Genomic DNA, 23,860 nt, shown 5'->3' with positions numbered 1-23,860 from the left:
TCCCATCTGTCAGAATGTTACCCATGCTCCCCCTTCTCAGAGAAATCAGAAGTTCTCCCAGTGAGGCCCCTTGAGGGAGCAGGCACAAGGTCACAGACCAATGCTCACTCTCTTCTTAGACTGATTCCTGAGCCAAAGGAAGCCAGGGCTGTCCAGGCCCCCTTCTGAGACAATGTCACATGTCTTGTGTGTCCAGCCTGGCAGGTTCATCTGAGGGTCCTTCCTGGTCACACCCACAAACCACATCATAGCTGAGGACATCATGGGTTTCACCCTGCTTTATAGAAGTGTCCATTGAGGCTGGCAGAGGGAGTGCAAAGTCAGAATTGCTTCCAGCCTTAAGAGCTCGCTTGCTCCACCACTTCCTGCAGGATGTCCTTCCCCTAATCCTGCCAGATGGGATCATGTGCCTGTGAAGCTCGCACATCCCCCCAGGTGACCCTCTCTCCTTGCTGGGTCAATAGGTTTGTCTGCATCACCCACAAGACCATGAGTTCCTTGGAGCCAAGTGTGGGTGTCCATCATCTCAGATCCCTAGTGTCTACCTCACAACTGAGCAAATGACTTGCCCTCCAAGTGAGGAAGCAAGTGAGGGAATAGGTTTTTTTTTTTTTTGTTTGTTTGTTTGTTTTTTTGACACAGAGTCGCTGTGTCACTCAGACTGGAGTGTAGTGCCATGATCTCAGCTCACTGCAACCTCTGCCTCCCGAATTCAAGTGATTCTTCCGCCTCAGCCTCCTGAGTACCTGGGAACGCAGGTGTGCACTACCAAGCCAGACTAATTTTTGTCTTGTTAGTAGAAACAGGGTGTCACCATGTTGGCCAGGCTGGTTTTGAACTCCTTACCTCAGGTGATCCTCCTGCCTTGGCCTCCCAAAGTGCTGGAATTACAGGCATGAGCCACCATGCCCAGCTAGAATGGGGGAATCTTGAGTGATAAGGAGGCAAGTTCCAAGGAAATTTGAAGGAATTAGAGCAACATTCTTGGACAGTAAGCAGAAACTGGGTCTCTGCAGCTGAGTGTGATTGGCCCTCAAGCTGTTCCTGTGTAGAGCAGAGCTCTGACCAGTAAGAATGTTCTGGGGCCACTGGGTAGCCCAGGGGTAGCCAGCAGCCAGCCAGGACACTGGGACCCAAGGCTGAGCCACCTTTAGCCCTCATACTTTCTTCCCTTCCTGCACTTGGACCTCTCAGACTTGAGAGTCCCTAAGCCCCATGGGGAATGGCTCCAGTGTCCACCCATAGCTTAAAACCCAGGCACTCACCAGGTGCCCAGACATGCCAGGACCATGTCCAAAGCCTGAGTGAGAGCTGTGTTCTGCCATAGCCAGAAGACACAGAGGTTGAGGACACAGACTTTGGAATCAGCTGGACTCAGCTGGAATCCCTGGGCAAGTTAGGAAACTCTTCTGAGCTTCAGGTTCCTCAGCCTCATGTAAGACTGATGTGAGGATTAAAGGAGATAATGTGGGCAAAAGGCCAGGCTGGCATGTGGCACACAGCAGGTGCCCGGCAAAGGGTAGCAGCTGCCTCGACTGCACTCACCCAGTCCAGAGAATGAAGTCTGGCTCCGGGTCGATCTCCTTCATGGCATAGATGGAGGAGTTGATGAGGGCCCAGGGAGAATCGCAGAGGTAGTCACCCCAGGGGCCTGCACTGGGCACTGGCTGGGATCCGGCTGATGGGCACACCTGGAAGGGGTCTTTGGATACCTTGTAGTCAGGGTCAAGGTGCAGGTCAGCGATGTGCCAGAACTTCCCTGCAGGGGAAAAGACATCCTCCTTCAAAGCTGGTCTGTCTCTCAGCCTGGAAGCAAGGAAGTCCTGGGGAACCCTGGGCAGGGGCATTATACAGGCAAATGGAAGCCTCCTCTGAACACCCAGGATCAGAGAAGGGCCCACAGGCCTGGCTCTGCCCAGGGACACATTAAGCAGAGCAGAGAACAGGCTCAGCTCCATCCCTGACCCCTGACCTTTGGCAAGGCTCTGTCCTCCCCACATTGGATGCGCAGCCACAGCATTAGGGCTCAGGTGTTCTAAGCAGGGGGCTTGTTTTAAAGCAAAGGCAGGAAAGGGTATGGGTTAAGTGCTCAGGCTCTGAGCCACTTAGGAGCTGTGTGACCTGAGCTATGTTACTTGTCTAAGCCCATTCATTAGAGCCAGATTCTCTCATGCTGCAGGGAAATACAGTTACATATGAAAATCTGACCTGCCCTGGAATTTCTTATAAAATAAAATAAAATAAATTTTTAAAAAGTCTGACCTGGATAGGGAAGGCTTACATACCAAATGAACTGGAAAACCTTGCTAAGCAGTATCAGCAAGGCCTTGGTGCAGTGGTTCATGCCTGTCATCCCAGCACTCTGGGAGGCCAAGGTAAGAGGATTCCTTGAGGCCAGGAGTTCAAGACCAGCCTGGACTACACAGGGAGACCTCATCTCTACAAAAAATTTAGAAAATTAGCCGTGTGTGGGGTCATTCACCTGTTGTCCCAGCTACTCAGGAGGCTAAGGTGGGAGGATCACTTGAGCCCAGGAGGTGGAGGCTGCAGTGAGCCTTGATCATGCCACTGCATTCCAGCCTGGGTAACAGAGCAAGACCCTGTCTCCAAAACAAAACAAAAAAACAGCAAAAACCTGAGGCTACATGTGGAAGTTAGTGTAAGAGCACTAGACCAGAGAAGAAGGAACACCACTTCAGATCAGGCTAAACTTCTCCGGTACATAGACTTGCTGGTGATTCTGGATTCGGGGTGTGGCTCAAATAGCTGGGAGTGGTCCTGCTTGCTGAAGTGATTGACCGAAACCTGGACTCAGCTTCCAACCAAAGGATGCTGAAGTGACAAAAAGTTTCACGGTGTAATAAAGAGAAAGGAATCCAAAGAAATAGGTCGGATGGAGTAGACTTCTCATTTCTCATGTGAACCCCACACAGGGCTCGGCACAAGTAGTTTCTTTTTTTTTCTTTTTGAAACGGAGTTTTGCTCTGTTGTCCAAGCTGAAATGCAGTGGCACAATCTCAGCTCACTGCAATCTCCGCCTCCCGGGTTCAAGCGATCCCCCCACCTTAGCTTCCTGAGTAGCTGGGATTACAGGCATGCATCACCGTGCCCAGCTAATTTATTTTTATTTTTTATTCTTAGTAGAAACAGGGTTTCACCACGTTAGCTAGGCTGGTCTCGAACTCCAGACCTCAGGTGATCTGCCTGCATCAGGCTCCCAGAATGCTGGGATTACAGGTGTGAGCCACCAAGCCCAGCCGGCACAAGTTGTTTCAATGACTGCTTACTGAAGGAGAGTTGAGCAGGTCTGGCCTCTGTTCATTCCATTTTTTGCTAAGACAAAAGTGAGGCCCAGGATTTCCTCACCCTCTGCTATTGCAATCACTTCCTCCTCTATTTCTTGTGTCACTTAGAGCCACAAGTCAACATCACTGGCCCCAGGTAGCTGTGTCTGGGCCTGGGAGACTGGACTTCTTTTGATCTCAGGGTTAGATAGCCAGGGCCCCATCCAGGCCACAGGACATTCAGTGGATGGCCTGCAGATAAAGGCTGGCTCCTGACCCTCACTCCTTAACTTTCCCTTCCAGATGTTCTTGAGCTTTTCCCCACCTCTCCTGATCTAAACCGAGTCTCAGGAAAGGATCTGAAACATGTTCATTCTGAAGTGTACGCAACTGATTAAGCAAATCATTATCTTTCCCACATGCATTGTTATAGTGTTCTCCACACAGCATTGGGAATATTATCCCCACTTTACAGATAATGAAACTAAGATCTGGAGTTCAACATGCCTAAGATCACATGGAAAATTATGAGGGTCTCCAGGTTCCAATCCCTCCGAGGAAGATGTGATTGCAAAAGGGGTAAAACCAGTGCCTTTCTATTTTAGATGGGTCTTTTTGTTGACAGTGTATTCCCACATTTTTTTTATCCAAACTGAGTCTTTGTTTATAATGGGGAAAACTTAACCTTTCCACACATATTGTGATCACTCATATACTCCTGCCAGGCACAGTTGCACACGCCTGTAATCTCAGCACATTGGGAGGCTGAAGCCAGAAGATTGCTTGAGGCCAGGAGTTGAAGACTAGTGAGGGCAACAAAGCAAGACTTCATCTCTACGAAAAATAAAATTCAGCCCGGCACAGTGGCTCACACCTGTAATCCCAGCACTTTGGGAGGCCAAGGTGGGCAGATCACCTGAGGCCAGGACTTCAAGACCAGACTGGCCAATATGGTAAAACCCTGTCTCTACTAAAAATACAAAAAGTAGCTGGGCACCATGGTGCACTCCTGTAATCCCAGCTACTAGGGAGACTGAGGTAGGAGAATCGCTTGAACCCAGGAGGTGGAGGTTGTAATCAGCTGAGATTGTGCCACTGCACTCCAGCCTGGGTGACACAGCAAGATTCTCTCTCAAAGAAAAAAAAAGGACATAATTCCTACAGTGACAAAATCCCAAGCCAGAGTAAAGGAATGAACTGCCTTATACCAGTTAGTTGGTGGGCGTCCCAAGTCCCTGAGCTGAGACGGTGAATGGCTCTCACCTGCTTCCAAGCCTAGGTCCAGGCTGGCCAGGATGGATGCAGTGGGAGGCCCTTTGCCCCTCTCTCAGGCACATGGTCCTCACAATTCCTCTGCAGAGAAAGAGGCTATTCCCCTGCCTCAAGCTGGCTGTTTCTCAGTTAACTACAAACACTGTCCCTTTGATGTCAGCCCTCAAAGTACCCAGGAACATTTCTTCACTCCAGAAACTCCTCATCTCAAGTGTCAGTTGTCATTTTCTAGCCAGTGAGAAGAACTGAAACTCCTTTCCAGCCTTTCTGGTACATCCTTTTTTTTTTTTTTTTTTTTTTTTAGATGGAGTTTCGCTCTTGTTACCCAGGCTGGAGTGCAATGGCGCGATCTCGGCTCACCGCAACCTCCGCCTCCTGGGTTCAGGCAATTCTCCTGCCTCAGCCTCCTGAGTAGCTGGGATTACAGGCACGCACCACCATGCCCAGCTAATTTTTTGTATTTTGAGTAGAGACGGGGTTTCACCATGTTGTCCAGGCTGGTCTCGATCTCTCGACCTCGTGATCCACCCGCCTCAGCCTCCCAAAGTGCTGGGATTACTGGCTTGAGCCACCGCGCCCGGCTTTTTTTTTTTTTTTTTAAGAGACGGGGGTTTCACCATGTTGGCCAAGCTGGTCTCGAACTCCTGGCCTCAAGTGATCCACCCCCCCCTCGGCCTCCCAAAGTGCTGGGATTACAGACATGAGCCACCGCGCCTGGCCTGGCACATCCTACTGAAGGGTGTGTGTGCATGTGTGTGTGTGTGTCTGTGGGTATGTGCGTGTGTGCTCATGTGTGTGTCTCAAAGACCTGACTCCAGGAGAGGCCAGGCTAGTGGAGGGAATGATGGAGAGAGCCAGAGGTCAGGGTGGACTGCTACCTCCTTGGGGTCCAACCTCCTCATTGTGGGGTTGCAGATCCCAGTGACCTTGTCAGCTCAGCCTGACTCACCACCCTCAGCCACGCTGCTTCTCCTCACAGGGCCTCTTCCCTGACTACACCATGGCCTCTTCCAATCTTCCCATGTCATCACGCAGCTGCCTCCTCCTCATTTTGGCCTCCACCCCAAGGTCACCTCCTCAGAAGGCTCCCCTGCCCACCTCATCCCAAATGCCACCTCCCCTGCCTGTCTGGTCACTAGCTATTGCCGCCCGCAGCTTCCTTTTCCTCAGAGCCCTCTCACATGTGAACTTATCTTGTTGACTTGCTTATTGTTCCTCTTCCCTGTCTACAATGTCAGTTCCATGAAAGCACCAAGCCCGTCTTGTTTATCTCCATGTCCTCAGTGCTAGAAGGGTGCCTGGGATGTGGAAGATGTGCAAAGGCACATTCAGTGAATGAAGAAGGCTGTGGGGAGGCCAGTTAAAATCGTAAGCACTCAAAGAATGTTAGCTAGGTGCCTGGGCCTGATCTCACTTCATCCTGGCAGCCAGTCTGTGAGATGAGGATTCTTATGCCCTCACTGTACAGATGAGCAAACTAAGGCTCAAACCCAGACCTCTCTGACCCCAAAGCTGAGCAACAATGTTGTCCTGCCTGTTGACTTGGAACCTTCCAGAAGGTAGCTGTAATAATAAACACATAAGAATTTCCATAAGAATATGGGAACTACCAGCTTCTATGGAATTGATCTGACAGTAAGAGTCCAGGCCCTACATCAAAATAATTAAGCTCTAATTAGCATGTCAGGACCATGAATGGGAAGGTAGGAGATCCAATTTCTTTCTTTTTTTTTTTTTTTTTTGAGACGGAGTTTTGCTCTTGTTACCCAGGCCGGAGTGCAATGGCGCGATCTCGGCTCACCGCAACCTCCGCCTCCTGGATTCAGGCAATTCTCCTGCCTCATCCTGAGTAGCTGGGATTACAGGCACACGCCACCATGCCCAGCTGATTTTTTGTATTTTGAGTAGAGACGGGGTTTCACCATGTCGACCAGGATGGTCTCGAACTCTCGACCTCATGATCCACCCGCCTCGGCCTCCCAAAGTGCTGGGATTACAGGCTTGAGCCACTGCGCCCGGCCAATTTCTTTTTTTCTTTTTCTTTTTTTTTTTTTTTGAGACAGAGTCTTGCTCTGTCACCAGGCTGGAGTGCAGTGGAACAATCTTGGCTCACTGCAACCTCTGCCTCCTGGGTTCAAGCGATTCTTCCACCTCAGCCTCCTGAGTAGCTGGGACCACAGGCACCTGCCACCATGCCTGGCTAATTTTTGTATTTTTAGTAGAGACAGGGTTTCACCATGTTGGCCAGGATGGTCTCGATCTCTTGACCTCGTGATCTGCCCACCTCGGCCTCCCAAAGTGCTGGGATTACAAGCGTGAGCCACCACGCCCGGCCAGGAGATCCGATTTCTAATCCAGGCTCTTCTTCCATGTGTTTGCTGAGAGCCTTTCGGCAGGCCGCCAGGCTTCACTGAGCCAGAGGGTGCTAACATCTGGCCTGCCTCTCTGTGAGCATCCAATAAGACAGCAAGGGAGAAAAGACTTATAGAGGATGATCCCAGCACACCACACCATTACCTGCAATTACCCCTGGAGCCAGGAGTGCGACTGGGGAGGTGTGGGGGCCTAGGCACTTTAATGCTTCACCGTTTAGACCAGAACTCTGAAGCGTTACAGTCCAGATGCTTCGCTGGGGATCTTGTTAAAGTTAAGAGTCTTTCTACATTCGCACTGCTTGGGCCTTTTACAGCAAGACAGTATTCATTGTATAACTTGAGTTTTATAGAAAGGTATACCAATCTCAGCTATCATTATTACTCATTCATTACTGAGGAGACAAATAAATTTGGTATTGAGTACAGTGGGTAGCTGAGGGCACAGACCTGGGAGGGAATCCTGCTGCACCACCCCATAGCTGTGTCAACAGTGGAACCTTTCCTGGGTCTGTTTCCTCTGTAAAATTGAGATCACAGTGCCCCCTTCACCTTGGGGCCCACGTGAGGATTAAAATGAAAAATGTGAGATGATGAACAGAACATGGAAAGTGGGAAGCAGTGGGTACTCTGGGGGGATCCTATAAGGCCCCCTCTCACCAAGAGACTGGACAAGGTAGGGAGTGGCCACGTCTCACCCAGCCAGCCCCAGCATGTCCTTGGCTGTTGTCCACAGGTAAAGTGCAGGGCCAGGCAGGACATTTGAAGAGAAACAAGGTGAAGATAGAGCCTGTCTGCCCCAGATGACCATCTCTGAGAGGAGGACCAATGGGCGCAGTGCATCCCTGGGCAGCCAAAAAGGTGTCCTGGCCCACCTCCTCCTTCACCAAAGTGGGTTACTTCGTGCCCACTAGGGATGACAGACATAGGGCCCAAGGCCTCATAGCTCTGCAAGGCCCACAGAAATGTCAGACTTGGAAAAAAATGCATTGGCTCCAAAAGTGCAGGAAAAATGAAAACTACCAAAATCAAGTAGTTCATCAAAATCAACAATTCATTTTCTTTCTTTTTTTTTTTTTTTTTTTTTTTTTGAGACGGAGTTTCGCTCTTGTTACCCAGGCTGGAGTGCAATGGCGCGGTCTCGGCTCACTGCAACCTCCGCCTCCTGGGCTCAGGCAATTCTCCTGCCTCAGCCTCCTAAGTAGCTGGGATTACAGGCACGCGCCACCACGCCCAGCTAGTTTTTTGTATTTTTAGTAGAGACGGGGTTTCACCATGTTGACCAGGATGGTCTCGATCTCTCGACCTCGTGATCCACCCGCCCGGCCTCCCAAAGTGCTGGGATTACAAGCTTGAGCCACCGCGCCCGGCCTTTTTTTTTTTTTTTTTAAGAGACAGGGTTTCACCATGTTGGCCAGTCTGGTCTTGAACTCCTGACCTCATGATCCACCTGCTTTGGCCTCTCAAAGTGCTGGGATTACTGGCATGAGCCACTATGCCTAGCCTCAACAATTCATTTCAAAAGCAATATTAAAAATTTTATGGGCCACGTGCATTGGCTCACACTGGTAATCCTAGTCTTTGGGAAGCCAAACTGGGAGGCTCAACTGAGGCCAGGGGTTCAAGACTGTGTCTCTACCAAAAAAAAAAAAAAAAAAAAAAAAACAGGCTGGAGTGCTGCAGTAGTGTGATCCTGGCTCACTGCAGCCTCAATCTCATAAGCTCAACTGATTCTCTTGCTTCAGTCCCCCAAGTAGCTGGGACTACAGGCATGTGCCACCATGCCTGGCAGATTTTTTTGTATTATTTTTTTGTAGAGATGGTGTTTGCCATGTTACCCAGGCTGATCTCAAACTCCTGAGCTCAAGTCATCCACCTGCCTCAGCCTCCCAAAGTGCTAGGACTACAGGTATATACTGCCACACCCAGCTACTTGTTAAAAAGAAATTTAATTTCTCTATACTCAGGAGGCTGAGGCAGGAGGATCTCTCTTTTTATTATTTTTATTTTTTTTTAGAGATGGGGTTTCACCATGTTGGCCAGGCTGGTCTTGAACTTCTGACCTCAGGTGATCCGCCTGCCTCAGCCTCCCAAAGTGCTGGGATTACAGGTGTGAGCCACCACACCTGGCCTCAGGAGGATCTCTTAAGTCCAGGAGTTTGAGGTTACCTTGAGGTATGATTGCAGCACCACACTCCAGCCTAGGCAACAGATAGAGACCCTGTCTCCAAAAAAGAAAAATAAAATAAAATAAATTAAAATCATACATGATATGAGATGCTTTTAGTGTGATTTGTGATGGGGGTGGAGAGAACTCCCATAGTCATTTATAAAACCTAAGTTCTTAAAATAGCCAGAAGGTGAGTTCCTTTATGGTTGGGGACAGGAGGGCAGGAAGGCACCTGCCATTCATTTAGCACTTCCTGAATGCTAGACACTGCACCACACACTCTATTCATGCAGCCTCACAACAACATTATGAGATGCATCCTAAGATGTACTCATTTTACAGATGAGGAAACTGAGTGAGTGAGTGGCAGACTGAGGTTTCTGAGCACATCAGAATGGAAATGATCACAGTGTACTTTACTCTGCCACCACCTACCAGCATGACCTTGGAGATATATACAGGTGTTCCTTGACTTATGATGGGGCTATGTCCTGGAAAACTGAAAATATCATAGAGCAAATATGCATTCAACACATCTAACCTACTAAAGAGCATCATAGCTAGCCCAGTCAACTTTAAAGGCGCTCAGAACACTTACATTATCCTTCAGTTAGGCAAAATCATCTGACGGAGACCTATTTTATAAGTTGACTCTCTCTTGCAATGTATTAAATACTGAATTGAACATGAAAAACAGAATGGTTGTATGACTTGAAATGTGGTTTCTAATCAATGTCTAAGGCTGTTGTACCATCATAACGTAGAACCATCGTAAGTCAGGGACCATCTATGTGTATGGCTCCTTAAATTTTTACAGTACTTCACAATGTACTTGTATGATCTCACTTAGCCATCACATTTAATCTCTCCTCTGCTATCATCTCTATCTTATAAATAGTAAAATAAAGGCTGCAGGTCACACAGGTATTCAAAGCCAGGACCACAGGTAGGACCCAAGTTTTCTGGCTTCAGGCAGTAGGTTATTTCTGTAAGGACATACATGAAACTTGCAATCAGGGATGCCTGATTTTGAATCCTGGCTCTTCCATACAGGCAGGGGCAACTTGAGCAAGGGATTTTTGGAGCTGAGTCTCAGTTTCCTCATCTATAAAATGATGATTAGAATGCACCCAGCAAAGGGATGGTTGTGATGCAGAGCAGGTGAGCCCCAAAGTGGAGCTTAGCCCATGAGGGTTCTTGGCTTTGCCCAGGAAAGAATTCAAGGGCAAGCTTGAGGTTGAAGGAAACAGCTTTGTTGAAGTGTGATGTTACAGCTCCACGACTGCTCCTGCAGAGCAGGGCTACCCCATAAGCAGAGAGTAGCAGCTCAGGGCAGTTTGGCAGTCACATTTATACCCACTTGTAACTGCCTGAAGATTAAGGGGCAGTTTATGCAGAAATTTCTAGGGAAGGGTAGTAAATTTTAAATCATTGGATCACTGCCATGGAAAGGGGCAATAACTCCTGGGTGTTGCCATGGCAAAGGTAAATTGACATGGCACACTGTTGGGTGTGTTTGAATGAAAACTGCTTTTGCCCAGGCCCTGTTTTAGCTAGTCCTCAATCTGGTCCGGTGTCAAAGCCCCAGCTCTGGAGTCCAGTCCCACCTCCTGCCTCACTTGTGTGGGTGAAATCATTCTCTTACACAGAACACCTGGTTGTGGGGTGAACAAGGGAGCCTTAGGACTCAGTCCCTGGGTTGCACTGCCCCTCAGGCCTCTGTTTCCTCAAGTATAAGATGAAAGTACTGAACAGAGGTTCTCTGAAGGCCCTCCCAGTTCTGACTCCTGTGATTCAGTGGCTTTTTTGTCTGTTATTGTTTATAACCCACACCACACAATGATTTCAGTCCCTATTTCAGTCCTTTGCTACTGAGGCTCAGCATTAGCCCCAAAACACAATTGTAATTCGTCCTCTGTAAACAGAGGCCCTCCAAAACCCATGGAGTTCATTTGTTAAAACCAACATTTACTGATCCCCTACAGGGATTACCCTCTGCTCACAACACCTCCACAGCTCCAGAGGTAGGTGTTACCATTCCGCCCATTACACCCTGGTCCTGCTCCCTTAGCCCTGGGCTGGCCTTCCTGGGTATGTTTTCCTACCAAGCTAACCCACAGGGGAAGAACCTGTCTGCTTCTCTGCAGTTAGAAGCTGAGAAAGGAAGGCCGGGCGCGGTGGCTCAAGCCTGTAATCCCAGCACTTTGGGAGGCCGAGGCGGGTGGATCACGAGGTCGAGAGATCGAGACCATCCTGGTCAACATGGTGAAACCCCGTCTCTACTAAAAACACAAAAAAGTAGCTGGGCATGGTGGCGCTTACCTGTAATCCCAGCTAGTCAGGAGGCTGAGGCAGGAGAATTGCCTGAACCCAGGAGGCGGAGGTTGCGGTGAGCCGAGATCGTGCCATTGCACTCCAGCCTGGGTAACAAGAGCGAAACTCCGTCTCAAAAAAAAAAAAAAAAAAAAAAGAAGCTGAGAAAGGAGTGAAATATTGCAAAGGATATGTGTGGGAGGAGAAGGAGACAGCAAGTTGGCGCCCACCCAAGCTCCTGGCTAAGAAAAGTGGAGGCAGAAACCCAGCAGTAGCAGGGATGATCTGTCGGATCCCCTGTCTCGGAACCCACCTATGCTTCAGGAAGATATGTGGAGTCGGAAAACCTTACAGGTGCTGAGGAATTCCTTTTAAATTTACTTTTGTTTTAAAATTACAGAAGTATATATTCTAGCAAGTTTGGAGAAAAGAGAAAAAAATAGTACTTCTAAACCCCACCATCCCAAGAGGACATGAAGCATAGTACAGCCAGGCACAGGCTTTGTCCTACCACTTCCTCACTGGGAGATCTTCAGCAAGTGCAGTGTTCCCCCTGAGACTCATTTGCCTCATCTGCAAAATGGGTATAATGATATTAGCACCTACTTCAAAGGGGCTCTAAAAGAGGGTATTTTTCTTTCATTTTCTTTCTTTTTTTTTTCTTTGAGACAGGGTCTCACTCCTATCACTCAGGCTGGGGTGCAGTGGCACCATCACAGCTCACTGCAGCCTCAACCTCCCAGGCTCAGGTAATTCTCCTAGCTGAGTCTCCCAAGTAGCTGGGACTACAGGTGCCCACTACCACGTCCAGCTAATTTTTGGTATTTTTAGTAGAGCCACGGTTTTGCTATGTTGCCCAGGCTGGTCTCAAACTCCTGCACTCGAGCAATCCACCCTCCTTGGCCTCCCAGAGTACTGGGACTACAGATGTGAGCCACTGCGTCTGGCCTCAAGGGTCTTTTGACACGTAAAGAAGCCAGAATACATTACGCCTGTGCCTAGAACCCTCCAATGACATCCCATTTCACCCTGACCAAAAGCCTGAGTCCTTCCTATCTACAGCCACATGGAAAGAAAAATGTCTGAGTTCTCAAGAGAGCCTTCAAGGCTAACCATGGGCTGGGACCTACCCACCCTCCAACCTCATCCCCCCGCTCCTGCCAACCCTGCTCCAGCTACTCAGGCTTCCTTGCTGTTCCTCATGCACATCACTTGTGCGTCCACCTCAGGCCCCGTGCACTGTCCTCTCTTCCTGTAACGTTCTGGACACCCACATGGCTCCCCGACTCGCTGCCTGGGGGCTCCACTTGAATGTCACCTGATTTGACAGCTCTTCTCTGGCCGCCTTATAAGTATCCCCTCCCCACACCTTGCACTTCCTATTCTACTCTATTTTCTCCATAACACTTATCATCTCCTCCAGTGCTGTGCATTTTATTTGTTCATGTGCTTTTTTTCCCCCCAGATAAAGGAATTCTTCATTAGGACCAGGACTTTGTTTTCTTCTTTGATATATCCCTGGCTCCTAGAATAATGCATGGTACAAGGAAAGCCCTCATTTGTTGAATGAGTTTACGAATCTTTCCTGCCACCTCCTACCTCTAATAATTAGCTGGCTCTAAAATACCCAGACCTCTTTGCAAAGTTGGTGTCCCTCCCTGGCCAGCTATCGCCTCCACTGAAAATCTTCAGCCTCAAATAGCACCCGCCAAGGCCCACTAGCTCTCCCCACCCTGTCTCCCTGCCCTAGCTCCTGCCTTGCTATCTTTAGAAGCACCTCCAAGCTTGCGGCGAGCAGCTTCCAGCAGCCTCACAGTTCATAGTACAAAACAAAGGCAAAGCAGACATTCCGAGTGCTGTACCTGGTTCAGCCCTGGCACCTCCGAAGTAGGCCAGGAAAATCAGCCAAGCGAGCAGCCTCATCCTCGGGGCTCACTTCACCAGAGCCGTGGGATTCTCCAGGAGCTGTCTGTTGTTCACACCGCAAGCTTCCCAAGTAGTCGTCTGTGGCCACGTGCCTGAGCAGAACACCCTGTCCTGTTACCAGTGTTCCAGGTCCTCTAAGGCGTCTGGCTCCTCTGGCTTTTCCTCCTTTGCCCAGCAGGTTGTGATCTGGGCTGGCCCAAGGAGGCAGGCGTCTGGACCCTTAAGTGGAAGCCACACCTGTCCTGCCAGTGCAGCCCCTGCCCCCAAGAGGGAGGAGCAAACCACAGGATTACAGGTCAGCAAGCCAGGTGAATCAGCCAGCCCTGGAAAGGGGGATCTCACTCAGACTGAGGAATGTGAGAGGACTTCTGGGAGGAAGTGAAACAGGTTTAATCCTTTCTTAACATTGTTTTTTTTTTTTCCTTCAAGGCTGAAAATCAGAACATTGTATAATGAAAACTGTCAAACTGAAACAGGAGAGAGAATGGTGTAATGAACCCCCAAGTACCTGCCTCAAGCTACAGCAATTATGAATTTATGCCCAATCTTACTTCATCTATACTCCCATTTAATTATCTTAAACAACTTTTTAAATTTTTTATTATTTTAACATTTACTTATATTTTTTGTTTGTTTGTTTTGAGACAGAGTCTCACTCCGTTGGCAGGCTGGAGTACAGTGGCGTGAGCTCAGCTCATTGCAACCTCCACCTCCCAGGTGCAAGCGATTCTCCTGCTTCAGCCTCCCAAGTAATGGGACTACAGGCGCATGCCACGACACCCAGCTAATTTTTGTATTTTTAGTAGAAATGGGGTTTCACCATGTTAGCCAGGATGGTCTTGATCTCTTGAACTCGTGGTCTGCCCTCCTTGGCCTCCCAAAGTGCTGGAATTATAGGTGTGAGCCACCACAGCAGGCCTATTTATGTACTTTTTTAGAGAAAGGGTCTCAGGCCGCGTGCAGCAGCTCATGCCTGTTATCCCAGCACTTTGATAGAATAAGGCAGGAGGATCACTTGAGCCCAGGAGTTCAAGACCAGCCTAAGCAACATAGGGAAATCCCATCTCTACAAAAAATATAAAATTAGCCAAGTGTGGTAATACGTGTCTATAGTCCAGCTACTTGGGAGGCTGAGGCAGGAGGATCCCTTGAGCCCGGGAGGTAGAAGTGGCAGTGAGCCAAGATTGCACCATTGCACTCCAGCCTGAGTGACAGAGCAAGACTCTGTCTCAAAAAAAACAAAAAAAACAAAACAAAACAAAACAAAACAGGGGGGATTGGAGGACGTGTCTCACTCTGCCACCCAGGCTAGAATGCAGTGGCAAGATCATAGTTCACAACAGCCTCAACCTCCTGGGGCACTCACTACCTCACCTGGCTAATTTTTTTTTTTTTTTTTTTTTAGAAATAGCATCTCACTATGTTACCCAGGCTGGTCCCAAACTCCTGGCCTCAAGTGATCCTCCTACCTCAGCCTCCCAAAGCACTGGGCTTAAGCTACAATACCTGGCCCCCACTGTATTATGTTAAAGTAAATTCCAGTGACCATATCATTTTGAACATAAATAGTATATATCTCTAAAAGATAAAGATTCTCTTTTTCTAACACATCATCAGATCTAAAAAAAAAAAAAAAAAAAAACAAAACAGTAATTCCTTACTTCCACCAGATATGTGGTCAATGTTCAAATTTCCCTGATGTCTCTCTCTCTTTTTTTTTTAAATGGGTTCTTTCAAATCAGGGTCTAAACAAGGTCCACGCATTGCATTTGGTAGATGTGTCTCTTCGGTTTTCCTTAATTTGTAGCTCTTCTGCCCTCTATTTACCTTGTTCTTTGTCCTATGAATTCCCACATTCTGAAGGATTTGGCTGATTCCTTCCTGGTGGTGCCATTTAACACATTCCTCTGTCCGACATATTTCCTGTGAACTGGTAGTTACAGCCAAGGGTTTGATGACATTCAGGTTTGACTTTTTGGGAAGAAGACTTCTCAGGTGGTCTTGGGTCTTTCCTGTTGCTTTGCATGGCAAAGCACATAAGATAGGGTTTTCACCTGCTTAACCTTAATTTACAAGTAGGAGTTAGCAGGAAAAGGGGCAAGTTAGGGAGGAGGGTATCCTAGGCAGAAGGAGCTGAAACACCTCAGAGAGCTGAGTTGGGTGACATTGGGCTTGGGTGCTAAGGCTGGGGAAGCATGCAGGAGCCAGGCTGTGCTCAGCTGTTTGAGCTGAGAGCTATGGGGAGCTATGGCAGAGATATAACCTAATTTGCATTTTAGAAAGATTGCACTGCATCTGTGGAAGACGAACTTTCAGGGAGACCAGCAAGGAGGCTGAGGCAGGATCGTTGTCATAGTCCATTTTATGCTACTACAGAATACCTAAGACTGAGTATTTAAAAAAAAAAAAAACAGAAATATATATTGGCTCACAGTTCTGCAGGCTGGAAAGTATAAGATCAAGGCGCCAGCAGGTTGGGTGTCTGGTGAGGCCATTCACTTTTTCCAACATGGTGCCTTGCAATCTGCATCCTCTGGAGGGAGAAAGGCTGAGTCCTCATGTGACATCATGTCTTGGCAAAAGGGCTAAGACAAAAGAAGGCCAAACTTGCCCTTTTATAACAGCATTAATCCCACTCATGAGAGTGAAGCCCTGATGGTCCAATCACTTCCCAAAGGTCCAACCTCCCAACACCTCCATAATGGTAACCAATTATAACACGAGTTTTAGAGTGAACCAACATTCAAACCATAGCAGAAGTCTTGATGAAAAGCTGTAAGGGGCGATGCTTAGGAACTTGTAACTAGTAGTAGGGAGGAACTGAAAAGACTGTAGATGGGTAATTAGTTGAGTAGCTCCTGTTAGAACTGTAATTTTAAACTCCATTCTAAGTAGCTACCAAAGCTCTCTTCCCTTGGAGGAGGATGTAGCAGGGCAGAAAGTCACAGCTTCTTGGACACAGCCACCTCCGGGGTGTGTCCTCTGATCTCCTAGATGGGGTCATGAAAGGAGGGAGGGAACAGTGGTAAGAGAGGGGAGACTGGCATAGCCAGGGCAGCAGAGAGATGTTGCTGGGTCTTCAGAGTCCAGGTAGCCGCCGGGCGCGGTGGCTCAAGCCTGTAATCCCAGCACTTTGGGAGGCCGAGGCGGGTGGATCACGAGGTCAAGAGATCCAGACCATCCTGGTCAACATGGTGAAACCCCGTCTCTACTAAAAATACAAAAAATTAGCTGGGCATGGTGGCGCGTGCCTGTAATCCCAGCTACTCAGGAGGCTGAGGCAGGATAATTGCCTGAATCCAGGAGGCGGAGGTTGCGGTGAGCCGAGATCGTGCCATTGCACTCCAGCCTGGGTAGCAAGAGCAAAACTCCATCTCAAAAAAAAAAAAAAGAGTCCAGGTTGCCATGGAATATTATGCAGCCATCAAAAACAATGAGTTTGTGTCCTTTGTAGGGACATGGATGAACCTGGAAACCATCATTCTCAGCAAACCGACACAAGAACAGAAAATCAAACACCGCATGTTCTCACTCATAGTGTTGAACAATGAGAACACATGGACACAGGGAGGGGAGCATCACACACTGGGGTCTGTTGGGGGAAATAGGGAGTGACAGCAGGGGGTGGGGAGTTAGGGAGAGACAGCATGGGGAGAAATGCCAGATATAGGTGAAGGGGGTGAAGGCAGCAAATCACGCTGCCATGTGTGTACCTATGCAACAATCTTGCATGTTCTTCATATGTACCCCAAAACCTAAAATGCAATAAAAAAAGAGTCCAAGTTGCCTCTGGAAGGTAGCAGATCCTTAGACAAGAAGTCCTTGCACATTTACTTGCGTTCAAGAAATACATCATGTCTTGAAAGTGGTGAACAGGCCAGGCGCAGTGGCTCACACCTGTAATCCCAGCACTTTGGGAGGCTGAGGTGGGCGAATCACCTGAGGTCAGAAGTTCGAGACCAGCCTGGCCAACATGGCGTAAAACCATCTCTACTAAAATTACAAAAATTAGCTGGGCATGGGGAAGTGCGCCTGTAATCCCAGCTCCTTGGGAGGCTGAGGCAGGAGAATCACTTGAACCCAGGAGGCAGAGGTTGCAGTGAGCCAAGACCACGCCATTACACTCCAGCCAGGGTGACAAGAGCAAGACTCTATCTAAAAAAAAAAGAAAGAAAGTGGTGAACAGTGAAAAGCCTCTGCCCTCACAGGGCTTACATTCAGCAGAAAAGATGGGCATTACACAAATAAATCAGCAAGGCTCCTGGCCTAGCTAAGTCCCTGCCCTCGGAACTGTGCAGTATTAGCCAATGTGAATATGAGGTCCACAAACCACTAAAGACTAAAGCCCCATTTCTGTTTAGGGCCTAGGTCACCCCAAGGAAATGAGGGGCATCAAAATAACCACTAAGACTGAATCTTCTGCCAGTCCAGAGGGAAGAAAGCTCAGAGACCAACTGCTATAGACTGAACGAAAATAAAAGCTGTGTGACTTTTCTTGCCCCTAGCCTGCGGCTTGATTTATAATCTAGGATGTGTTGAGGTATGTGTGGAAGGTAACCTATGGGACTGATGGGGAAGGAGGGCAGGCCAGGAGTCCGGGGCAGCCAGCTCCCCCAGGGCTGAGAAGGGAGTTGGCAATGGCTACACTTGAAATTGGAACAAGAGAGAGAGTTCTGGGAGGGCACAGGAGCTCCCCTTAAACCCATCTGAGGGGTGCTAGAGTCTTCTTACTCAGCTTTTGACTATATGCAGGGCTTCTTTGCTGCTTTTTTTGTTTTTTTGAGACAGGGTCTCACTCTGTTACCCAGGCTAGAATGCAGTGGCGCTATCGTGGCTCATTGCAGCCCTGAACTCCCAGACTGAAGCAATCATCCCACCTCAGCTTCTCAGGTATCTGGGACTACAAGTGCACACCACCATACCGGGCTAATGTTTATATTTTTATCAGAAAGGGGGTTTGGCTGTGTTGCCTAGGTGGGTCTCAAATTCTTTGGCTCAAGGGATCCACCCGCCTCACCCTCCCAAAGTGCTGGAATCACACGCGTCAGTCACCGTACCAGGCCTGCAGGGGCTTCTTTTAAGTACTTCAGCTTTGGCTGGGTGAGGTGGCTCACGCTTGTAATCCCAGCACTTTGGGAGACCAAGGCAGGTGGATCACCTGAGGTCAGGAGTTCACCTGACCAATATGGTGAAACCCCGTCTCTACCAAAAAAAAAAAAACACAAAACTCAGCTTTTTGGTCAGTGTCCCCTAAAGATCCTATCATCACCACCATCAGTAACTGAGATGATATCTTTATGTATATAGAAAAGGCCACTCTTTTAGGCCTTTGTGTGAATCAGAAAAAGATGCCCTCAGCAGAGCACAGTGGCTTAAGCCTGTAATCCCAGCACTTTGGGAGGTCAAAGTGGGAGAATTACTGGAGTCCAGGAGTTCAAGACCAACCTAAGCAACACAGCAAGACCCCATCTCATTAAATAAATAAATAGGCCAGGCACAGTGGCTCACACCTGTAATCTGAACACTGGGAGGCTGAGGTGGGTGGATCACAAGGTCAGGAGATCCAGATCATCCTAACCAACATGGCGAAACACTGTCTCTACTAAAAATACAAAAATTAGCTGGATGTGGGGGCACATGCCTGTAATCCCAGCTACACGGGAGGCTGAGGCAGGAGAATCACTTGAACCAGGGAGTCGAAGGTTGCAGTGAACCGAGATTGTGCCACTGCACTCCAGCTTGGCGACAGAGCAAGACTCCATCTCAAAAAATAAGTGAACAAATAATCTTTTTTTAAAGGAAAGATGCCCCGAGCCCAGACAGGCATAGCCAGGACTCAGAGTGGAAGCAGAGGTGTGGGTGGGGACTTATGCCCCAATTCAGCCCTCTGTCAGAAGCTAGCGACTCAATGGCAGTACTTCTTCCTGGGCCTGGCCTGACCAGCTGGGAGAGCCTGTGCTGGGTTTGCTGACAGAGGCAACTAAAGAGGGAAATCTAGGTGGTCCAGACTTTGCCTTCCTAGCTACAAAACAGCCCCTCTTCAAATTGCCCAAAGCATTTGTTTGACTCTTGGCAACTATAATTTCCAGGAAATTCCACCACTCCTAAGAGAAAAGCATGTTGGCCAGGCACAGTGGCTCACACCTATAATCCCAGCCCTTTGTGAGGCCAAGGCGGGAGGACAGCCTGAGCCCAGGAATTCTAAACAAGCTAAACAACATGAGGAGGCTCCATCTCCTAAAAAAAAAAAAAAAAAAAAAAAAAAAAAAAAAGCCAGGCACGGTGGCTCAAGCCTGTAATCCCAGCACTTTGGGAGGCCGAGGCGGGTGGATCACGAGGTCAAGAGATCAAGACCATCCTGGTCAACATGGTGAAACCCCATCTCTACTAAAAATACAAAAATTAGCTGGGCATGGTGGCGCGTGCCTGTAGTCCCAGCTACTCGGGAGGCTGAGGCAGGAGAATTGCTTGAACCCAGGAGGCGGAGGTTGCAGTCAGCCGAGATCGCGCCATTGCACTACTCCAGCCTGGGTAACAAGAGCAAAACTCTGTCTCAAAAAAAAAAAAAAAAAAAAAAAAAAAAATTAGCTGGCTGGGGGCACGTACCTGTAGTTCCAGCTATTTGGGAAGCTGAGATGGGAGGATCACTTCAGCCCAGGAGGCTGAGGCTGCAATGAGCCAAGATCACCACTGCACTCCAGGCTTGGCAACAGAGTGAGATCCTGTCTCAAAAAAAAGAAAAAAAAGGGGTGTTACGTGAAGCTGACAAGAAGCAAGGATTCTTCATGTTTTTGTTGTATACCTTTTTGTCCTGTAACCTCAGTAGTACGTGTTAGTAGAAAAACTAAACTCTGTAAAATATTTTAAAGAGGTTTCTTATCTGAGTTAATAGGAGTGACCACACTGGTGGAAACACAAACCCAAGAAGCCTTGAGTAAATGGTCCCAGGAGGCTGAATTACAGTTTGGTTTTATACATATTAGGGAGGCAAGAGTTACAGGCAAAGACATAAATCAATACATGAAGGTATACATAGATTTGGCCTGAAAAGGCAGGATATCTTGAAGCAGGGACTTAGACGGTTTTTATTTATTTATTTATTTTTGTAGACACGGTCTCACTCTGCCGCCCAGGCTGTAGTACAGTGGCCCTACTGCAACTTCTACCTCCTAGGCTCTAGCAATATCCCCATCTCAACCTCTCAAGTAGCTGGGACAAACCACCACAACCAGCTAATGTTGTTCAGACTGGTCTCAAACTCCCGGGCTCAAGATATCTGCCCTACTCACCCTCCCAAAGCGCTGGGATTACAAGCATAAGCCACCACAACTCGCCCAGAGATTCTTTTCATTTTATTTTATTTTTTTGAGATGGAGTTTCACTCTTGTTGCCCAGGCTGGAGTAAGTAGCACAGTCTCAGCTCACTGCAAACTCCCCCTCCTGGGCTCAAGCGATACTCTGCCTCAGCCTTCCGAGTAGCTGGGATTACAGGCACTTGCCACCATGCCTTGCTAATTTTTGTTTTTGGGTTTTTTTCTTTTTCTTTTTCTTTTGAGATGGAATCTCGCGCTGTCACCCAGGCTGGAGTGCAGTGGTGGGATCTTGGCTCACTGCAACCTCCGCCTCCTGGGCTCAGGTGGCTCTCCTGCCTCAACCTCCCAAGTAGCTGGGATTACAGGCACACACCACCATGGCCGGCTAATTTTTAATATTTTTAGTAGAGATGAGATTTCACCATGTTGCCCAGGCTGGTCTTAAACTCCTGATCTCAAGTGATCCACCCACCTTGGCTTCCCAAAGTGCTGGGATTACAGGTTTGAGCCACTGCACCCGGCCTAATTTTTATATTTTTAGTAGAGATGGGGTTTCACCACATTGGCCATACTGGTCCTGAACTCCTGACTGGAGGTGATCCACCCACTTCGACCTCTCAAAGTGCTGGGATTACAGGTGTGAGCCACCAAGCCCCACCAGAAAGGAATGTTTTAAATGATGATAAGATGCCATGTAGCAGGTTGATGGCCTGCTGGCATGACTTAACCTTTGAGTGGCATGGCCTTAGGTCTTGTTTATAATTTGGTATCTTATTGCCATGAAGAGTCTGTTTTGTCAGCCTTACCATCTCTATTTTATTTTATTTTATTTTATTTTATTTTATTTTGAGATGGAGTTTCGCTCGTTACCCAGGCTGGAGTGCAATGGCGCGATCTCGGCTCACCACAACCTCCGCCTCCTGGGTTCAGGCAATTCTCCTGCCTCAGCCTCCTGAGTAACTGGGATTACAGGCACGCGCCACAATGCCCAGCTAATTTTTTGTATTATTAGTAGAGACGGGGTTTCACCATGTTGACCAGGATGGTCTCAATCTCTTGACCTCATGATCCACCCGCCTCGGCCTCCCAAAGTGCTGGGATTACAGGCTTGAGCCACCGCGCCCGGCCACCATCTCTATTTTAATATTTATGCTGGTCACTTGTTGTGCCTGACTCCAAAAGGGAGTGGGTAAAACGAAGTATGTTCTCATGGCCAGGAATTCAGTTCTTAAGGTTTTTGTGGAGTCCCCGTAGCCAAGAGGGGGTCCATTCAGTCTGAGTGAGACTTAGTATTTTATTTTTAGTTTGCATCATATAAGACAAACACCTGGTAGGAAAGCCCTTGCAGGAAGGGAAAGCCCTCAGGTGCTATCATCTTTGCCCATTCCTGGCCTCTGAGCCTCTGGGAAGCCAGGCTGCAGCTGTGATTGACCTGGGGTTCAAGTCCACAGAGGGCCAGGACAGAATCTATGACTGCTGACCTGTAGCCCAGGCAAAGACATTTTGGTCTTTTGCATTCATTCACTCATGCATTTAACATTCACTTATTACGCAGCCTCTATGTGCCAAGAACTGTGGCAAGTGCTGGTGACAGAGTCGTGCAGACAAATGTAAAATTACAACTGTAATGGATGGTGCTCAGTTTGGATGCCAGTCTAAGAACCTTGAACTTTTTTTTTTCTTTTTTTTGAGACGGAGTTTTGCTCTGTTGCTCAGGCTGGAGTGCAGTGACTCAGTCTCAGCTCACTGTAACCACCTCCTCCTGGGTTCAAGGGATTTTCCTGCTTCAGCCTCCCTCGTAGCTGGGATTACAAGTGCCTGCCACCACACCTGGCTAATTTTTCGTATTTTTAGTAGAGATGGAGTTTCACCATATTGGCCAGGCTGATCTCAAACTCCTGACCTCATGATCCGCCTGCCTTGGCCTCCCAAAGTGGTGGGATTACAAGCGTGAGCCACTGTGCCCGGCTGAACCTTGATTTTTTTCTTACAGTTCACAGGAGCCATGGAAGGTTTTGGAGGAGGAAAGTGAACAGATCAGGCTAGGCACAGTGGCTCACTCCTGTAACCCCAGCACTTTGGGAGGCTGAGGCAGACGGATCACCAAAAGTCAAGGAGTTCGAGACCAGTCTGGCCAACATGGTGAAATCCTGTCTCTACTAAAATTACAAAAAAAAAAAAAAAAAAAAAAAAAAAAAAAAAAAAAAAAGAGCCGGTGTGGTGGTATGCACCTGTAATCTCAGCTACTAGGAGGCTGGGGCAGAACTGCTTGAACCTGGAAGGCAGAGGTTACAGTGAGCTAAGGTCGTGCCACCGTACTCTAGCCCGGGCGACAGAGTGAGACTCCACCTCAAAAAAAAAAAAAAAAAGTGAAAAGATAATGAAATAATTACTAAAATTTTCCCCTTTGCAGCAGCAGTGACTGCTCAAAAGAATAAGTAGCGATGAAACCTCAAATTATACCATCTATTCATGTCTTCTCTAAGCTGGGCTCTTTATGATGGTTGATTTTTTCCTTAAAAATCTCAGGAATTCTGAAGTTGGCCACAATTGACAAACTTGGCCTGGCCAAACATTAACTGAAGAAGCCTGCTTCTGTTCCTAGGTTCCACTCTATTTTTCCTCATCCATTTCTGAATTTCACCCAGATTCAAAACTCGAGTCACTTGAGGGTTAGCACAGCTCCTGGCACTAAATATATATTTATCAAATAAATGTATGGTGGAGTGAATAAGGCTGGATGAATAAAAAAATTAATGACTTGAAGGCACCCAAAGCTTTGCCCCTTTCTATGACTTCTGCTTGCTCTGCCCCTTTCTTTCCCACTGCCTCTGCCTGGTGCAGGTCCACATCATTGCTATGAGGGTCTGTTAATCCAGCCTCCTAACAGATTTCCCTGCCTCCAGTCTCAGGTAGTTCCCGGCTCTCCACACTCCCTCATTCTGCCTCACTCAACCTGGAAGTGATTTTGTAACTCTTCTGCTCCAAAAACCTGTGGCTCCCCATGGCTGTGGGAAAAAAATCCTAAGTTCTTAGCCTGGAATTTAGATGGGGCACTGTCACTTCTTTGTAGGTGTCTCTCTTACCATCTGTCCTCCTGGGTACACTTCTTCCTGGACTACTCTGAAGTGATAAATACTGGCCGGGCACAGTGGCTCATGCCTGTAATCCGAGAACTCTGGGAGGCTGAGGCTGGCAGATCAACTGAAG

At 48.1% G+C, this 23,860-nt stretch overlaps 1 protein-coding gene and 1 pseudogene across 6 annotated transcripts in view; both read right to left on the bottom strand.

Annotated features, from left to right (window-relative positions):
- Positions 1 to 23,860, bottom strand: part of LOC120366114 (glyceraldehyde-3-phosphate dehydrogenase pseudogene) — a 448,321-nt pseudogene that overhangs the window by 291,395 nt on the left and 133,066 nt on the right.
- Positions 1 to 23,860, bottom strand: part of SMPDL3B (sphingomyelin phosphodiesterase acid like 3B) — a 47,713-nt gene that overhangs the window by 13,761 nt on the left and 10,092 nt on the right. The window contains exons 1-3 of one of the 6 annotated variants that reach the window (XM_074380360.1): positions 15,165 to 19,542; positions 13,274 to 13,660; positions 1,546 to 1,759 (exon numbers count right to left, since the gene is read on the bottom strand). In XM_074380360.1, the coding sequence (XP_074236461.1) occupies positions 1,546 to 1,759; positions 13,274 to 13,334 (275 nt within the window). In that variant the 5' untranslated portion in view covers positions 13,335 to 13,660; positions 15,165 to 19,542. Of the gene's footprint in view, positions 1 to 1,545; positions 1,760 to 13,273; positions 19,549 to 23,860 lie in introns of those variants that run through there. The other 5 variants (XM_074380359.1, XM_003944587.4, XM_074380358.1 and 2 more) reach the window with 5 other exon arrangements.

The sequence above is a fragment of the Saimiri boliviensis genome, chromosome 11, assembly GCF_048565385.1.
Source record: "Saimiri boliviensis isolate mSaiBol1 chromosome 11, mSaiBol1.pri, whole genome shotgun sequence".
Taxonomy (NCBI): Eukaryota; Metazoa; Chordata; class Mammalia; order Primates; family Cebidae; genus Saimiri; species Saimiri boliviensis.
The sequence above is the reverse complement of the archived record's forward strand: the minus strand, read 5'-3'. Positions and strand labels throughout refer to the sequence as shown.